Genomic DNA, 18479 nt, shown 5'->3' with positions numbered 1-18479 from the left:
TCTGACATGAGCAGATTAAACTAACTGTACAGCATCAAGGTCCATGGAAAGCAAATGCATGGGGCTGCCTCCAGGTACTCAGCTAGTGCTATGACAGATTCACCAGCATTGGCAAACCAAGAAGTATACTTGACGTGACATGATGAAATAGTCCCTTCCTGTTTTCCAGTACAGCAAGTGTTAAAAAAAAAAAAAAAGTTGTGTTATCTATGCAAATGAGGCAGCCAAGCACAAAATCAAATTTAGCCCAGTGACCTGAAAAGTAAGCAGAAGGCCAAACACTCTTATCTGGCTGAGAAAACAATGCTGATAAGTGCCGAAAAGTTAAAAAGGTCATTACATCAGACTACCATGGCTACTGTTTAGAATTTAGAAATTAAAAAAAAAATTTAGCACTTAAACTAAAGATAAAAAAAACATGAAACTTTGTAGTATGTAACTTATGGTCTATTCACCATTCATACACATGACATTCAATTAATAAGTTTATTTTCACTTTGGGTTTGCTTTGGGCATGCTGTGTGTGCACAAAGTTTCTAAGAAAACAACAAAATATTCACAAGGGTCAATAACATTAGGATTCTGCGCACACACACACACACACACACACACACACACACACACACACACACACACACACACACACACACACACACACACACACACACACACACACACACACACACACACACACACACACACACACACACACACAGTTCATAAACAGGGCCAGTTCTGGACATTTTGCTGCCTGAGGCAAACTTGTGAGGATGCCCCCCCTTCACCCCCCGATTTGGGATGATCACACAGAACCCGGCAATTTACTCTGCTTCATTTTATGTTCTCACATGACATGCTGCAGCTCAACACAATAGCACACTGGCTGGCTGGTTGGCTGTGAGGCCTCATTCGAACTTAAAATTGAAACCGCATGCGTTCTTCCCCTCCCGGCGCGCCAATGCGCGCTGCGTTTCTGGTAAAAGCGTTTTTCGAAGCGCTTTTCCAGAGCGGTTTTGTAATTCACTCCATGACGCAAATCAAAAAGTGAACTCTTTGACCCGGAAAATATAATGTATTTATTCTTAAAAAAAAAAAAAAAGAGAAAGACTGCAATCGCTGCACGAAATGATTTTGTGAACGTTTGGCGCTCTTCCTATACCTTCCATTATAGCAAAAACGCCCCAAAAAAATGGTCCAGGCACCGCTTTGGTTATCGCAAAGCAGGCGCAACGTGCCGTTATGAACCTTCTCACAGAGATTCCTTTTACAAGCGTTTTATTGGGCGATTTTGAAAATTGCCTGCGCTTGAAAAAAAGGGCAAAAACACCCCTAGTGTTAATGAGCCCTGAGTCTGTGACAAACTGCTCACCCTCAGTTACTCCATTCCTCCTCAGTAAGGTACAAACCGTACACAAATGCTGCCTCTGAAAACTCTGCATCTGATGCAAACGTTTCACCTTGCTTTGAGTGAACCGGCCCTGTTCATAAGTTATGTGACATGGTGCCCTGGAACCGGGGACCCAGCATTGCAAGGCGAGAGCTCTAACGACTACGCTGCGATTACAGCAGGCTGACACTCCCATTTAGGATTTTGGCTGAGTAGCTTTTTTGTTGTTTGGATAACATGTATAACGAAGAAAGAAGCCAAAATAAATCTCTGATAAAATGCGTGCAAGATACAGAGCAGAAGAGGAGGGAGCGGCTTTGTTTCTGACAAATGGAATTTCACCATAAATACTTCTGCGACAGAATTATCGCTTCATTGAACCACATGACCCGAGGGATGGCGGCTACACAGCACCTCCAGTGTACCAACAAATCAGCATACATTTTTTTAAACCCTACGTAGAATTGCAGATGCCTCCAGAGAAGGCAGAGAAACCATAGCTGATCGTTACATGCAGTTTTGGTATGCCGCAAAGTGCTGCAGTTTTACTCACGTGTGACCCCTATCTTAGCCATAGACCCTGAACAAGCATGCAGCAGATTAGGTGCTCTGACTGAAGTCTGACTACATTAGCTGCATGCTTGTTTCAGGTGTTTGATTCAGCCTCTACTGCAGCCAAAGGACAGCCAGGCAACTGGTATTGTTTAACAGGAAATACATTTAGCAGTTTCCATATCCCTCTTGCTTCAGTTGCCTCTGTGACCTGGGTAGCTGTTGCCATCACTACCTGTCAGTTACTCCTGTGAATCTGCCAGACGCAAGCACATGGCGCGAGCGTTCGTGTGACGCCCACGCCTTGTATGTGCCTCTGAGTGGTTTGGCAGCTGCACATTACATGCAACTGTCCCTGCAGCGCAATAACTGCAACATGCATCAACCGCTGACAAACGTGGCATCAGTAACGCCGCTAATCAGTTGCACTGCCGAACCATTGGTCGCAGAGCAGGATCATCCACAAAGGCAACGTAGGCAGGTGCCTAGGGCCTACTGGGAGTCAGGGGGCCCACCTGTCACTTTTTCTGATCCCTCTCCCACATCAGATTAGCAAAAGGACCATAAAAAGGTAGCCAAAGCGTCTACCTTGTCTAGGGCTTCATCTAATTCATCTCTGATTGTATGGCACTTGCTCTATGGCAGATTGGCAGCAAACGCCAAGCTTGCAGCTCAGCCAGAAACCCAACAACGCTCTGTCATCTTCCCACTCAGCAGCTTCTGAACGGCTCACAGGGAGGGAATTACCTGAATGCTTTCATATCATTAAACAGGAATGCAAGAAAGTCACATAAAAATACACACAGTACTGTAGTAAATGTTAGCATCTGCTGCAGCACTGTCCCTAGTGGCCACATGCCAGAATTACATTGCCCAAACATCTTGCCATACATCACAATATGAGGTTTCTGTTTTTTCTTCCTACAGCTGTTTATGCACCCCCTGCAACATAGAAGATATCAGAGGGAAAAAAAAACCCCAAAGCATACAGTTTTCCGCTGCTCAGAATCGTTTTACGGTCCCTTAAAAATTCAGCCGAACTAAAGTCCCAAACAAGTATTTGGTGGCTATCATGGTGTCCTGCAGGGGGCAGTCAAGGGAATTCTGTGTCCGCGGGGGATGGTCAGTGAGATGCAAATAATTACAAGTTGATACTAGGGATGATCAAAGATGCAAATACTTCCGAGTTTATGCAAATTTTTATGCAAATAGATGCAGTTTGAAATTGGACCAATCACTTTAGTGGCTGGATGATGTAATGGATAAGGGCTCTGCCTCTGACACAGGAGACCTGGGTTCGAATCTCGGCTCTGTCTGTTCAGTAAGCCAGCACCTATCAGTAGGAGACCTTAGGCAAGACTCCCTAACGCTGCTACTGCCTATAGAGCGCGCCCTAGTGGCTGCAGCTCTGGTGCTTTGAGTCCGCCAGGAGAAAAGCGTGATATAAATGTTATTTGGCTTGTCTTGACTTTAAACCCAGGTTTAAATTGACTGGTCCATTTTGAAGCGTCATATATTTGCATATACATTTGCATCAACTCGGAAGTATTTGCATATCATTGACCATCCCTAGTTGATTACAGATTTATTACAGATTGTACAGCTAGAAAAGGAACCCACCAAATGCCACTTTGGCGGGATTCAACTAGTCAATTTTCAAGCCACATAAGGGCTTGTACACACATCCAACTTTGATTGCTCAATTTTTCCACTTCTATGCGGTAGGAGAGCCAACAGACTGAATACTATGAGCAGATTCTGTAGGTTAGCTCTGATACTACACGGAAGTGGAAAAATTGGCCAATCAAAATTAGATGTGTGTGCACACCCTAGATTTGCACACACACACAATTTGAAAGTAGAACTTCCATGGGCACAAGACGCCACACCCATAATACATTCACTTTGGGCTGTGGGCGGAGCCATGCAAACTTCCTTGTGAGCCAGGAAGTGCGTATGATCAGCACAATTCCAAACTGCATACAATTTGCATTATATGTGATTGCTAGCTTGACTACTATGAGTATTATTTATTGGATTTATATAGCTAAAAATCAATGCTCAGTGTATTTTACCTTCTTCACCACTTGAGGACCGCGGTGTTAAACCCCCCCTAAGGACCAGGCCATCTTTCTTAAATTGGGCCACTGCAGCTTTAAGGGCTTGCTGCAGGGCCACAAACTCAGCATGCAAGTGATTTCCCCCCCCCCTCCTTTTCTCCCCACCAACAGAGCTCTCTGTTGGTGTGGTCAGATTGCTCCAATGTTTTTTGTTTTTTTTTATAAATATTTGTTCTTTAAAAAAAAAATACTATTTTTATTTCTTAAATCCCTCCCTCCCCCCAGCCAACCGATGACGGCGATTGGCGTTCATAGGCTTCAGCCTATGAGAGCTAATCGCTCTCCTGTGTCCCTGGGGAACAGTCATGTCACATGGCTGTCCCCAGTACAGCACTGCCTTAGATCGCAGCGCTGAACTATGTTAATAGACGGCTGTAGGAAGCCCCGGGTAAGTTTTTTATTTTTTTATTATTATTTTTTCTTTTAACAAAACCTTGCACATCCCCTTTAAAACAGAAGGTACTTGTGATAATTCAGCTATAAGTTAGCAACTGTGGTTACCCACAATGCACAGCTACTGAATATGCAAATTATCTCTTATAAATGTATAAGCTAGTATACTGCCCTCCTAACCCCAGTCCCGGACTCCCCTGACTGCAGAGCGGGATGACGCAGTGTGAGGCGGAGGCTGCATGACAATGGAGTGGAATGTTCTGTATTGTGTGACCTGGGAGCTCGGCAACCAGAGCAAGCCAGGCGAGCAATATCTATAGCAACCTATAGATCAGCCAACAATAGCCACACACATAGCAGACAGCCGGCTCTGGCCAGACCAGACTCCAGGAAACCAATAAAACCAAATACAACACAGCACACGGCCAACAAGTACCGCCAGCATGGGGGGGGGGGGGGGGGCCACATCCGACACCTGATCACAGGCAACAAGCACTGCCAACATGGGGGGCACACATCCCTGACGTCCAATCACGAGTAACAAGTACTGCCCACATGAGGGGTACACAACCCCGATGCCCGATCACAGGCAGCAAGCACCGCCAACCTGGGGGGCACACACCCCCGACACCCGATCACAGGCAGCAAGCACTGCCAACCTGGGGGGCACACAACCCTGACACCCGATCACAGGCAACAAGCACCGCCAACCTGGGGGGCACACAACCCTGACACCCGATCACAGGCAGCAAGCACCGCCAACCTGGGGGGCACACAACCCTGACACCCGATCACAGGCAGCAAGCACCGCCAACCTGGGGGGCACACAACCCTGACACCTGATCACAGGCAGCAAGCACCGCCAACATGGGGGGCACACATCCCTGACACCCGATCACAGGCAGCAAGCACCGCCAACCTGGGGGGCACACAACCCTGACACCCGATCACAGGCAGCAAGCACCGCCAACCTGGGGGGCACACAACCCTGACACCCGATCACAGGCAGCAAGCACCGCCAACCTGGGGGGCACACAACCCTGACACCCGATCACAGGCAGCAAGCACCGCCAACCTGGGGGGCACACAACCCTGACACCCGATCACAGGCAGCAAGCACCGCCAACCTGGGGGGCACACAACCCTGACACCCGATCACAGGCAGCAAGCACCGCCAACCTGGGGGGCACACAACCCTGACACCCGATCACAGGCAGCAAGCACCGCCAACCTGGGGGGCACACATCCCTGACACCCGATCACAGGCAGCAAGCACCGCCAACCTGGGGGGCACACAACCCTGACACCCGATCACAGGCAGCAAGCACCGCCAACCTGGGGGGCACACAACCCTGACACCCGATCACAGGCAGCAAGCACCGCCAACCTGGGGGGCACACAACCCTGACACCCGATCACGGGCAGCAAGCACCGCCAACCTGGGGGGCACACAACCCTGACACCCGATCACGGGCAGCAAGCACCGCCAACCTGGGGGGCACACAACCCTGACACCCGATCACGGGCAGCAAGCACCGCCAACCTGGGGGGCACACAACCCTGACACCCGATCACGGGCAGCAAGCACCGCCAACCTGGGGGGCACACAACCCTGACACCCGATCACGGGCAGCAAGCACCGCCAACCTGGGGGGCACACAACCCTGACACCCGATCACGGGCAGCAAGCACCGCCAACCTGGGGGGCACACAACCCTGACACCCGATCACGGGCAGCAAGCACCGCCAACCTGGGGGGCACACAACCCTGACACCCGATCACGGGCAGCAAGCACCGCCAACCTGGGGGGCACACAACCCTGACACCCGATCACGGGCAGCAAGCACCGCCAACCTGGGGGGCACACAACCCTGACACCCGATCACGGGCAGCAAGCACCGCCAACCTGGGGGGCACACAACCCTGACACCCGATCACGGGCAGCAAGCACCGCCAACCTGGGGGGCACACAACCCTGACACCCGATCACGGGCAGCAAGCACCGCCAACCTGGGGGGCACACAACCCTGACACCCGATCACGGGCAGCAAGCACCGCCAACCTGGGGGGCACACAACCCTGACACCCGATCACGGGCAGCAAGCACCGCCAACATGGAGGGCACACAACCCTGACACCCGATCACGGGCAGCAAGCACCGCCAACCTGGGGGGCACACAACCCTGACACCCGATCACGGGCAGCAAGCACCGCCAACCTGGGGGGCACACAACCCTGACACCCGATCACGGGCAGCAAGTACCGCCAACCTGGGGGGCACACAACCCTGACACCCGATCACAGGCAGCAAGCACTGCCAACCTGGGGGGCACACAACCCTGACACCCGATCACGGGCAGCAAGCACCGCCAACCTGGGGGGCACACAACCCTGACACCCGATCACAGGCAGCAAGCACCGCCAACCTGGGGGGCACACATCTGACACCTGATCACAGGCAGCAAGCACCGCCAACCTGGGGGGCACACAACCCTGACACCCGATCAAAGGCAGCAAGCACCGCCAACCTGGGGGGCACACATCTGACACCCGATCACAGGCAGCAAGCACCGCCAACATGGGGGAGGGGCACGCATCTGACACCTGATCACAGGAAGCAAGCACTGCCAACATGGAGGGCACACAACCCTGACGTCCATTAACGGGCAACAAGTACCGCCAACCTGGGGGGCACACAACCCCGACACCCGATCACAGGCAGTAAGCACCGCCAACATGGAGGGCACACAACCCTGACACCCGATCACAGGCAGCAAGCACCGCCAACCTGGGGGGCACACAACCCTGACACCCGATCACAGGCAGCAAGCACCGCCAACCTGGGGGGCACACAACCCTGACACCCGATCACGGGCAGCAAGCACCGCCAACCTGGGGGGCACACAACCCTGACACCCGATCACAGGCAGCAAGCACCGCCAACCTGGGGGGCACACAACCCTGACACCCGATCACAGGCAGCAAGCACCGCCAACCTGGGGGGCACACAACCCTGACACCCGATCACAGGCAGCAAGCACCGCCAACCTGGGGGGCACACAACCCTGACACCCGATCACAGGCAGCAAGCACTGCCAACCTGGGGGGCACACAACCCTGACACCCGATCATGGGCAGCAAGTACCGCCAACCTGGGGGGCACACAACCCTGACACCCGATCACAGGCAGCAAGCACCGCCAACCTGGGGGGCACACAACCCTGACACCCGATCACAGGCAGCAAGCACTGCCAACCTGGGGGGCACACAACCCTGACACCCGATCACAGGCAACAAGTACCGCCAATATGGGGGGCACACACCTCTGACACCCGATCACAGGCAGCAAGCACCGCCAACCTGGGGGGCACACAACCCTGACACCCGATCACAGGCAGCAAGCACCGCCAACCTGGGGGGCACACACCTCTGACACCCGATCACAGGCAGCAAGCACCGCCAACCTGGGGGGCACACACCTCTGACACCCGATCACAGGCAGCAAGCACTGCCAACCTGGGGGGCACACAACCCTGACACCCGATCACAGGCAACAAGTACCGCCAATATGGGGGGCACACACCTCTGACACCCGATCACAGGCAGCAAGCACCGCCAACCTGGGGGGCACACAACCCTGACACCCGATCACAGGCAGCAAGCACCGCCAACCTGGGGGGCACACATCCCTGACACCCGATCACAGGCAGCAAGCACCGCCAACCTGGGGGGCACACACCTCTGACACCCGATCACAGGCAGCAAGCACTGCCAACCTGGGGGGCACACAACCCTGACACCCGATCACAGGCAACAAGTACCGCCAATATGGGGGGCACACACCTCTGACACCCGATCACAGGCAGCAAGCACCGCCAACCTGGGGGGCACACACCTCTGACACCCGATCACAGGCAGCAAGCACTGCCAACCTGGGGGGCACACAACCCTGACACCCGATCACAGGCAACAAGTACCGCCAATATGGGGGGCACACAACCCTGACACCCGATCACAGGCAGCAAGCACCGCCAACCTGGGGGGCACACAACCCTGACACCCGATCACAGGCAGCAAGCACCGCCAACCTGGGGGGCACACAACCCTGACACCCGATCACAGGCAGCAAGCACCGCCAACCTGGGGGGCACACACCTCTGACACCCGATCACAGGCAGCAAGCACCGCCAACCTGGGGGGCACACACCTCTGACACCCGATCACAGGCAGCAAGCACTGCCAACCTGGGGGGCACACACCTCTGACACCCGATCACAGGCAACAAGTACCGCCAATATGGGGGGCACACACCTCTGACACCCGATCACAGGCAGCAAGCACCGCCAACCTGGGGGGCACACAACCCTGACACCCGATCACAGGCAGCAAGCACCGCCAACCTGGGGGGCACACATCCCTGACACCCGATCACAGGCAGCAAGCACCGCCAACCTGGGGGGCACACACCTCTGACACCCGATCACAGGCAGCAAGCACTGCCAACCTGGGGGGCACACAACCCTGACACCCGATCACAGGCAGCAAGCACTGCCAACCTGGGGGGCACACAACCCTGACACCCGATCACAGGCAGCAAGCACTGCCAACCTGGGGGGCACACACCTCTGACACCCGATCACAGGCAGCAAGCACCGCCAACCTGGGGGGCACACACCTCTGACACCCGATCACAGGCAGCAAGCACTGCCAACCTGGGGGGGCACACACCTCTGACACCCGATCACAGGCAGCAAGCACCGCCAACCTGGGGGGCACACAACCCTGACACCCGATCACAGGCAACAAGTACCGCCAATATGGGGGGCACACACCTCTGACACCCGATCACAGGCAGCAAGCACCGCCAACCTGGGGGGCACACAACCCTGACACCCGATCACAGGCAGCAAGCACCGCCAACCTGGGGGGCACACATCCCTGACACCCGATCACAGGCAGCAAGCACCGCCAACCTGGGGGGCACACACCTCTGACACCCGATCACAGGCAGCAAGCACTGCCAACCTGGGGGGCACACAACCCTGACACCCGATCACAGGCAACAAGTACCGCCAATATGGGGGGCACACACCTCTGACACCCGATCACAGGCAGCAAGCACCGCCAACCTGGGGGGCACACACCTCTGACACCCGATCACAGGCAGCAAGCACTGCCAACCTGGGGGGCACACAACCCTGACACCCGATCACAGGCAACAAGTACCGCCAATATGGGGGGCACACAACCCTGACACCCGATCACAGGCAGCAAGCACCGCCAACCTGGGGGGCACACAACCCTGACACCCGATCACAGGCAGCAAGCACCGCCAACCTGGGGGGCACACAACCCTGACACCCGATCACAGGCAGCAAGCACTGCCAACCTGGGGGGCACACAACCCTGACACCCGATCACAGGCAGCAAGCACCGCCAACCTGGGGGGCACACACCTCTGACACCCGATCACAGGCAGCAAGCACTGCCAACCTGGGGGGCACACAACCCTGACACCCGATCACAGGCAGCAAGCACTGCCAACCTGGGGGGCACACAACCCTGACACCCGATCACAGGCAGCAAGCACTGCCAACCTGGGGGGCACACACCTCTGACACCCGATCACAGGCAGCAAACACCGCCAACCTGGGGGGCACACACCTCTGACACCCGATCACAGGCAGCAAGCACTGCCAACCTGGGGGGGCACACACCTCTGACACCCGATCACAGGCAGCAAGCACCGCCAACCTGGGGGGCACACAACCCTGACACCCGATCACAGGCAACAAGTACCGCCAATATGGGGGGCACACACCTCTGACACCCGATGACAGGCAGCAAGCACCGCCAATATGGGGGGGCACATCCCTGACAACCGATCACAGGCAGCAAGCACTGCCAACATGGGGGGCACCCATCCGATGCCCAATCACGGGCAACAAGTACCGCCAACCTGGGGGGCCTCCCCCCCCCCCCAAAATCACAGGACTCATCTCGGGGAACTCCTCTCCCTAAATACAGCCTGGATATGCACATTAACCAGCTGAGGCTGATCACATTCAGCTTCTACCACCAGGATATATTCAGTGAAATATTCTTCTCACATTCCAAAAAAGTCCACAAGTAGTTTGACTGATATTGTTCCCACACACACACAGATATTGCAAACGATTTGTTGTTTTCGAAAACTGCACGCACTTGTACACACCGGCCGACTGCGCAAAAATAGTTGTCTGATTTGATCTACCAGAATACCAGATATCGGTCAATCATCGTTTAGTTACATTTCTAAACGGAAACACACAATGCAATAAAATGATCCAATTTCATGGCAATTCGATAAAGAACGATGGGTTGTCCTGAAAAATTGTATGGTGTGTGGCCACTTTAACAACAATTGTCAATCTGTTGTTCAGATATTTCAAACCACTTTTATCTAATGTGTGTACAAGGATTCAGGCTACAACGGCCACAGGTGGGGTCCAGGGGTCTTAAAGGGCCCCAATAAAAAAATAACAATAAATGGATAAATAAGACACACACACACACACACACACACACACAGACACACACACTGTACACACAGACACACACACACACTGTACACACACAGACACACACACACACACAGACACACACACACACACACACACACACACAGACACACACACACACACACAGACACACACACACACACACACACAGACACACACACTGTACACACAGACACACACACTACACACACACACACACACACACACACACACACACACACACACACACACACACACACACACACACACACATACATACACACATACACACACACACATACACACAGACACACACACTGTACACACAGACACACACACACACACACACACACACACACACACACACACACACACACACACACACACTGGTATTGCCAAAATTCTATCAACCAGTATCCAAATGATAGGCAAGCCCGCTAATAGCCGTCTATAGCTCAGTATTGTGCTCTGTTTCTTTGATCCTGCATCAAACAGGATAAGCAATTTCTCTCTAGTCAGCGCCCAGCCATTCTGTTGTGTCTGGACGAGTCTCGATTGCCTGTATATCTGTCAATCAAGGATTTCACCGATAAGGGCTAGAATAAGAGAGAGGACTACAACAAACCACTTAGGAAATCTGAACAAATATTTCAGCTAGTCACAGAAAGTAAATATGCTGAGTGTTCTCCGTGAGAGAGCTCTGACACATGGATGACATAGAAGAACCCATTACTGTCACATCTGTCATTGTGGTAAATTCACTGTAAACACGACCATTCTGAGGAACTACCCTCATAGTTCCAACAGGGCGCCACCCCTCCCTGCTCCTCCAGACAGGGCGCCACCCCTCCCTGCTCCTCCAGACAGGGTGCCACCCCTTCTTACTCCTCCAGACAGGGCACCACCCCTCCCTGCTCCTCCAGACAGGGCGCCACCCCTCCCTGCTCCTCCAGACAGGGCGCCACCCCTTCTTACTCCTTCAGACAGGGGTCCACCCCTCCCTGCTCCTCCAGACAGGGGTCCACCCTTCCCTGCTCCTCCAGACAGGGGTCCACCCTTCCCTGCTCCTCCAGACAGGGGTCCACCCTTCCCTGCTCCTCCAGACAGGGGTCCACCCTTCCCTGCTCCTCCAGACAGGGGTCCACCCTTCCCTGCTCCTCCAGACAGGGGTCCACCCTTCCCTGCTCCTCCAGACAGGGGTCCACCCTTCCCTGCTCCTCCAGACAGGGGTCCACCCTTCCCTGCTCCTCCAGACAGGGGTCCACCCTTCCCTGCTCCTCCAGACAGGGCACCACCCCTCCCTGCTCCTCCAGACAGGGCACCACCCCTCCCTGCTCCTCCAGACAGGCGCCATCCCCTCCCTGCTCCTCCAGACAGGCGCCATCCCCTCCCTGCTCCTCCAGACAGGTGCCATCCCCTCCCTGCTCCTCCAGACAGGGCGCCACCCTTCCCTGCTCCTCCAGACAGGCGCCATCCCCTCCCTGCTCCTCCAGACAGGGCACCACCCCTCCCTGCTCCTCCAGACAGGCGCCATCCCCTCCCTGCTCCTCCAGACAGGTGTCCCCCCTCCCTGCTCCTCCAGACAGGGCGCCACCCCTCCCTGCTCCTCCAGACAGGGCGCCACCCCCTCCCTGCTCCTCCAGACAGGGCGCCACCCCCTCCCTGCTCCTCCAGACAGGGCACCACCCCTCCCTGCTCCTCCAGACAGGCGCCATCCCCTCCCTGCTCCTCCAGACAGGAGTCACCCCTCCCTGCTCCTCCAGACAGGCGCCATCCCCTCCCTGCTCCTCCAGACAGGGCGCCACCCCTCCTTGCTCCTCCAGACAGGGCGCCACCCCTCCCTGCTCCTCCAGACAGGGCGCCACCCCTCCCTGCTCCTCCAGACAGGTAGGTGTCACCCCTCCCTGCTCCTCCAGACATGTGTCACCCCTCCCTGCTCCTCCAGACAGGCTCCATCCCCTCCCTGCTCCTCCAGACAGGTAGGTGTCACCCCTCCCTGCTCCTCCAGACAGGTGTCACCCCTCCCTGCTCCTCCAGACAGGCGCCATCCCCTCCCTGCTCCTCCAGACAGGCGCCATCCCCTCCCTGCTCCTCCAGACAGGTGCCATCCCCTCCCTGCTCCTCCAGACAGGTGTCACCCCTCCCTGCTCCTCCAGACAGGCGCCATCCCCTCCCTGCTCCTCCAGACAGGCGCCATCCCCTCCCTGCTCCTCCAGACAGGGCGCCACCCTTCCCTGCTCCTCCAGACAGGCGCCATCCCCTCCCTGCTCCTCCAGACAGGTGTCACCCCTCCCTGCTCCTCCAGACAGGCGTCACCCCTCCCTGCTCCTTCAGAGTGGGCCATATCAGGTCATAAAGAGGTGAGGGCTGTCAGGTGAGTGAATAAGTTGCCGTGCAGTTGCAGCATCTGCCGCTAGAGGGCATCCTGGTTCCTATCGGATCTGATTATGATGAAGGGTGTTAAGAGATGTACATCTGTGAATTAGTTGCTGTATTTGTAGTTGCAGCTAGAGGGCAGCCTCGGTTATCAGACCATAACAATGGCCTCAATTCACTAAGATCATGCTGGAGATAATAAGGCAAGAGAAAACTTACCTCCACACAGTGAGAGAGATATCTTATCTCTTCATTCCTTACGTTACCTCTTCTGTAGTTAAGTTACCTCCTCTGTAGTTATTTTCACACGCAGTTAATGAACAGCCCGTCTTTAACTCTGGAGTTATTTTAAGGATTAAAGAGTTAACTTAAAGACAGAAGAGTTAACTTTAGGCTTGCCTGAGGTAAAATGTTTCCTGAATACTACATGCCTTTTCACCATGGTAACAACTCTAGAAGAGTTATTAAAGACAGGAGATAAGCTTAGTGAATTGAGGCTAATGTATGAAATAATATCTAGGTGACTGCAGTATCTGTATCAGCTGCCAGGGGGCAGTATAGGTCATAGCAAGCCAAGATTAAGGATATGTTAATTAGTATCTGGGTAATTAAAGTCACAACCAGTACTCATTTATAGATTTAGTCAGTGTTTGCCCATTGTAAAATCTTTCCTCTCCCTGATTTACATTCTGAAATGTATCCCTGGTGGTGACATCTTTAGTTCTGCCAGGTGATCTGTACGGAATGTTCGTTACTGAGAGTTCTATGCACAGAGGGAGATACTACTTGCTTGGCAGTTGGAAAAAGCCATTATTTCCCACAATGCAACAAGATTCACAGACCGCAAACTGTCAGGACCATGGCCCTGACATCACACTGTGGGAGGGGTTTCAACACAATATCAGCCATACAGCGCCCCCTGATGATCTATTCAAGAAAAGGAAAAGATTTCTCATGGGAAAGGGGGTATCAGCTACTGATTGGGATGAAGCTCAGTCCTGGGTTAGACTTCCTCTTTAAGAAAAGCTCAGTTTTAGGGGATGCTGGGAGAATTGGACCTTGTATTCTGTCAATCGCAGATCGCAGTGCATCCACGGAAGTCCTTTACCATGTTGGCAGCTGTGCAGACTGTATTCTGCAGAAAGGCGTGTGCGTTGAACGGGCGGCGGCCACCAGACTATGATTGCAGCGAGAGAAATCTCGGCAGTCTGGGTGGACTTTGATGTGGCAGCCAAGACTTATCAGGGAAATAAACATTTGTATAATGCAGCGATTTAGGTCATATACAATAGAGAGTAGCAGCCAAACTCCACCCCAACCGGCGAGGCCAGAGATCGCACACTGCACGCCTGTATCCCTGGGCTGATCTGCGTGTGGCGAGCCTGGAGGACTGAGAGAATGAGGCTGTCAAACACCCTTTTAAAACATGCAAAAGCCAGAGCAGAGTGACAGTGGGGCGCACGTACAGATCTGTACGTTGCATTTGGGTGCAGGGAGAAGCCGAAAGGCTGGTTTGCAGTCCATGTGCAGGAGGGGTGCAGAATGTGTACAGTAGGGTTGAGGCGTGTAGGAGAAGAATGACACCGGGGAGAGGGGTGCAGGAGAGGAGAGGGATGCCGAGTGCGTGCAGGAGGGGTGCAGAGCGTGTGCAAGAGGGGAGAAGGGTGCCTAATGGGAAGCAGAGCACGTGCAGGAGGGAGGGGAGCAGAGCACGTGCAGGAGGGGAGAGGGGTGCAGAGCTCGTGCAGGAGGGGTGCAGAGCGCGTGCAGGAGGGGACAGGGGTGTAGAGCGTATGCAGGAGGGGAGCAGAGCAAGTGCAGGAGGGAGGGGAGCAGAGCACGTGCAGGAGGGAGGGGAGCAGAGCACGTGCAGGAGGGAGGGGAGCAGAGCACGTGCAGGAGGGGACATGAAGGAGCAGCAGGACAATCTGACGTGCAGCGTCTGTAGCAGGAGGAAGGCGCAGCCCCCTCGGTCAGTCTGCGGGGTGGAAGGACAGGGAGGGCGTGGCAGCTGAGCAATGCATGACCGCAAATAGACAGAAACAGAAAAGAATAGATAGATAGATAGATCTCCTCTCCCCGGATGAGACATTCCCAGCAGATGTCTCATATTTAGCAAGAACAGAGAGAAGATTACTCCAGCAGATTTATTTACTCTGATGTTTTTTCCACGAGACTCAATCAGGGAAAAATAAACTGGAAAAACAACTACAAGCGAGTTGACCACTAAATGGCATCAACTTTACTGCAAAGTTTAGGCTTAAAATGGAAGCCGAGAAACCATAACTCCGGCCCAAAGAGGAGATAGCAGCAGCAAATACAATAAACAAAATAAATTAATTCACATGTAAAAAACATCCAACCTCATAGCGATAGAACTGGCAGCCATGACATCACTCATCTGCTGCTCCTCTCTGAACATCAGGCTCCTCCCACTCCTCATCTGCTCCTCTGTGCAGATCTCTACACTGGCTCCTCCCACCAGTCATCTGCTGCTCCACTATGCAAATCTGGCCTCTCCCACCATTTATCTGCTGGTCCTCCCTGCACATCCCTGTATAGGCCCCTCCCACTTACCTGCTGCTCCTCCTACCACCCCTCATCTTGTGCTCCACTCTCTGTACATTAGAGATGGGAAGTTCGGATCTTTTCAATGATTCGGATGATTCGAATCGGATCATTGAAAGATCAAATCATTTTACTAGGGAAGCATTCGGGGGTGAAATGACTAGCAGGACAGGACTTTCCCTGCAGTGGACAGAGAAGGGGATGGACAGACAGAGAAGGAGGAATGGTGGACAGAGAAAGGCAGGGAGTGGACAGAGAAGGGTGGAGGTGGGCGAAGAGGGGTGAGCAGAGAGCAGAAATGTTTTTTTGCACACATTACCCACATGTTGCAATCATACAATAGCTTTAAATATATTTCACCTATATGTGCATCTGTATACTCTGAATGCAAATGTCTCACAGTGAAGGAAAGCATTCCCCTTTTCTCACCTCGAACACATCATAAATTTAGGGAGAAGTGAAGTGCAGCTGTTTAGAACAGTGCAGGAGGATCACATTGCACTGCAATCACAGTGCCTGCCTTGTCATTCTAGCCCAGCACGCTGTCTGCAAAGTTACTGAGCTGTGCTTCTGAGCCAAGTTTCCCATTTGTTCACTATGCAGCACTGCACTACGGAACAGACAGCCTAAAATCAGCAGCACATTGCAGCCAGTAGGTGTGCTCTACACATATCTGGCAGTGGCACCCATGTCCCCTCTCTCTCATCTACCTGTCCCTGTGCAAGGCTGCCTCCCATCCAACAGAGCGATCCATCTCTGCTCTGCTTCCAGGACCCCGCTGCCCGCTGAGAGTGGGGCGTGTCACTCCTGGCCCCGCCCCCTTTGTGATCAGAATCGTTCATTTTGATGATCCGGATGATTCGACTCACAAAAGAGATTCGGATCAAAGATCTGAATCGTTCATGATCCGGACAACACTACTGTACATGCCTACACAGGCTACTCTCACTACTCATCTGCTGCTCCTCTCTGCAGACTTGGCTCTTCCACCACTCATATTCTGCAAATCTAACTCCTCCCATCACTCATCTGCTGCTCCTCTTTGCAAAGCTGGCTTCTCCTACCACGGATCTGCTGCTTCTCTCCATACACACCTGTACAAGCTCCTCCTACCCATATAAGGCTATTGTCTGCACATTCCTTCAAAGGCTCCTCATCTCCTGCTAATCTCTCAAATCTGGCTCCTCCCACCACTCTTCTGCAAATTCTTGCAAAGGCCCCTCCTATCACTAATTTGCTTCACCTTTCTACAAATCTGGCTCTGCCCACCACACCTAAACCACAGATTTTCTTTGCAGATCCCTACAGTGTCACCTGCCACCACTCCTCATCTGCTGCTCCTCTCTGTCAATCTGGCTCCTCCCACCACTCCTCATCTGTCCACAGCTTCCGTCCTACTTATTTTCTGTGAATGTTATTCTAATAACTTCCTCCATATCCACGCCTCATGGCTGGCTCCAAGTCTTCTCTAGGGCTGCTCCTACTTTATGGAACTCCATCGATTATCTGGTTAGGCTCTCAAAACACAGATAAACCCCCCCCCCCCTTCCCCACAAACAATCTGGTAGACTGATACCAAAATCATCAACGTGACCAGGAAGTAAAACCATTCAAGGTGGCATTTCCTGTTCATATTCCAAACAAACAGAAACTGCAAGGTGTGCCTGGTCACCATACTTGCCAACTAGAGACTGACAAACGTTGCCCCAAGGCAATCGCTAACTGTAATCAGGATAAGTCAAAATGAACAGTGTACAGTATAGAAGCAAAGTGATGGTCCAAACTCCACTGCAGTTCTCCTCGTCTCCCCCATGGATGCAGCCGCTGGGCAGGACAATCAAGAGCGACCATGTAAAGCCCAAAGTAGGAAGGAGAATAGACACCCGACTATATTTCCCAGCATACCAGTATTACGGTAGAAAAATAACATTACTACATGAGGAGGCGGGACTTAAAGCTCAAGGAACTATGATTGACATAATTCAGTCTGTAACCGGTTCACAGGAAACTACAGTCTGTAGCAGGTGCACAGCTGCAGGCAAGCACACCCTCCCAAAGGTTTCCTTGCCACAGAAATAGTTCAGTTCCAAAACACGTTGGGTTTGACAATCTGGATCCAATCGATGATCTCTTACCTGGATGATCTGTGGCTCCGGGGCCCACATCACGGACTGATATCCAGGCGAGGCAGGAGACATGGGCCCCGGGCTGTCCAGGACTTGTACCGTCTTGGTGATGGGACTGTAGGTCTTCACCCGTTCGATGAAAACGTTGTCCCTGTCCGTAGGGCTTCCATTCTCCGCCATCCAGTACCCAGAGGTGGACATCTCACCAGTGACCGCACAGTCCACACAATGACCAAAACCTGCAATCAGAGAACGTTCATTAAACGAGGAAATCCAGACAAGTCTAACCAATCAGTGAAGAGTTAAACCGTGACTCCATTTAACAATCATTCCCTAATCCATCTTCCGCAATAAAATGATTGCGGGAATTAGTGCGGTGGTCAATTGAGATTAGAACAATCACCCACGATTGGATCA

The 18479-nt window shown here is 53.4% G+C and overlaps 1 protein-coding gene across 21 annotated transcripts in view; it reads right to left on the bottom strand.

Moving 5' to 3' along the window:
- Positions 1-18479, bottom strand: part of POF1B (POF1B actin binding protein) — a 176527-nt gene that overhangs the window by 136124 nt on the left and 21924 nt on the right. For all 21 annotated transcript variants that reach the window (XM_068250017.1, XM_068250039.1, XM_068250019.1 and 18 more), the window contains exon 2: positions 18072-18301. In XM_068250017.1, the coding sequence (XP_068106118.1) occupies positions 18072-18263 (192 nt within the window). In that variant the 5' untranslated portion in view covers positions 18264-18301. The remainder of the gene's footprint in view (positions 1-18071; positions 18302-18479) is intronic.

Source organism: Hyperolius riggenbachi, chromosome 8 (genome assembly GCF_040937935.1).
Source record: "Hyperolius riggenbachi isolate aHypRig1 chromosome 8, aHypRig1.pri, whole genome shotgun sequence".
NCBI classification, from domain to species: Eukaryota; Metazoa; Chordata; class Amphibia; order Anura; family Hyperoliidae; genus Hyperolius; species Hyperolius riggenbachi.
The sequence above is the reverse complement of the archived record's forward strand: the minus strand, read 5'-3'. Positions and strand labels throughout refer to the sequence as shown.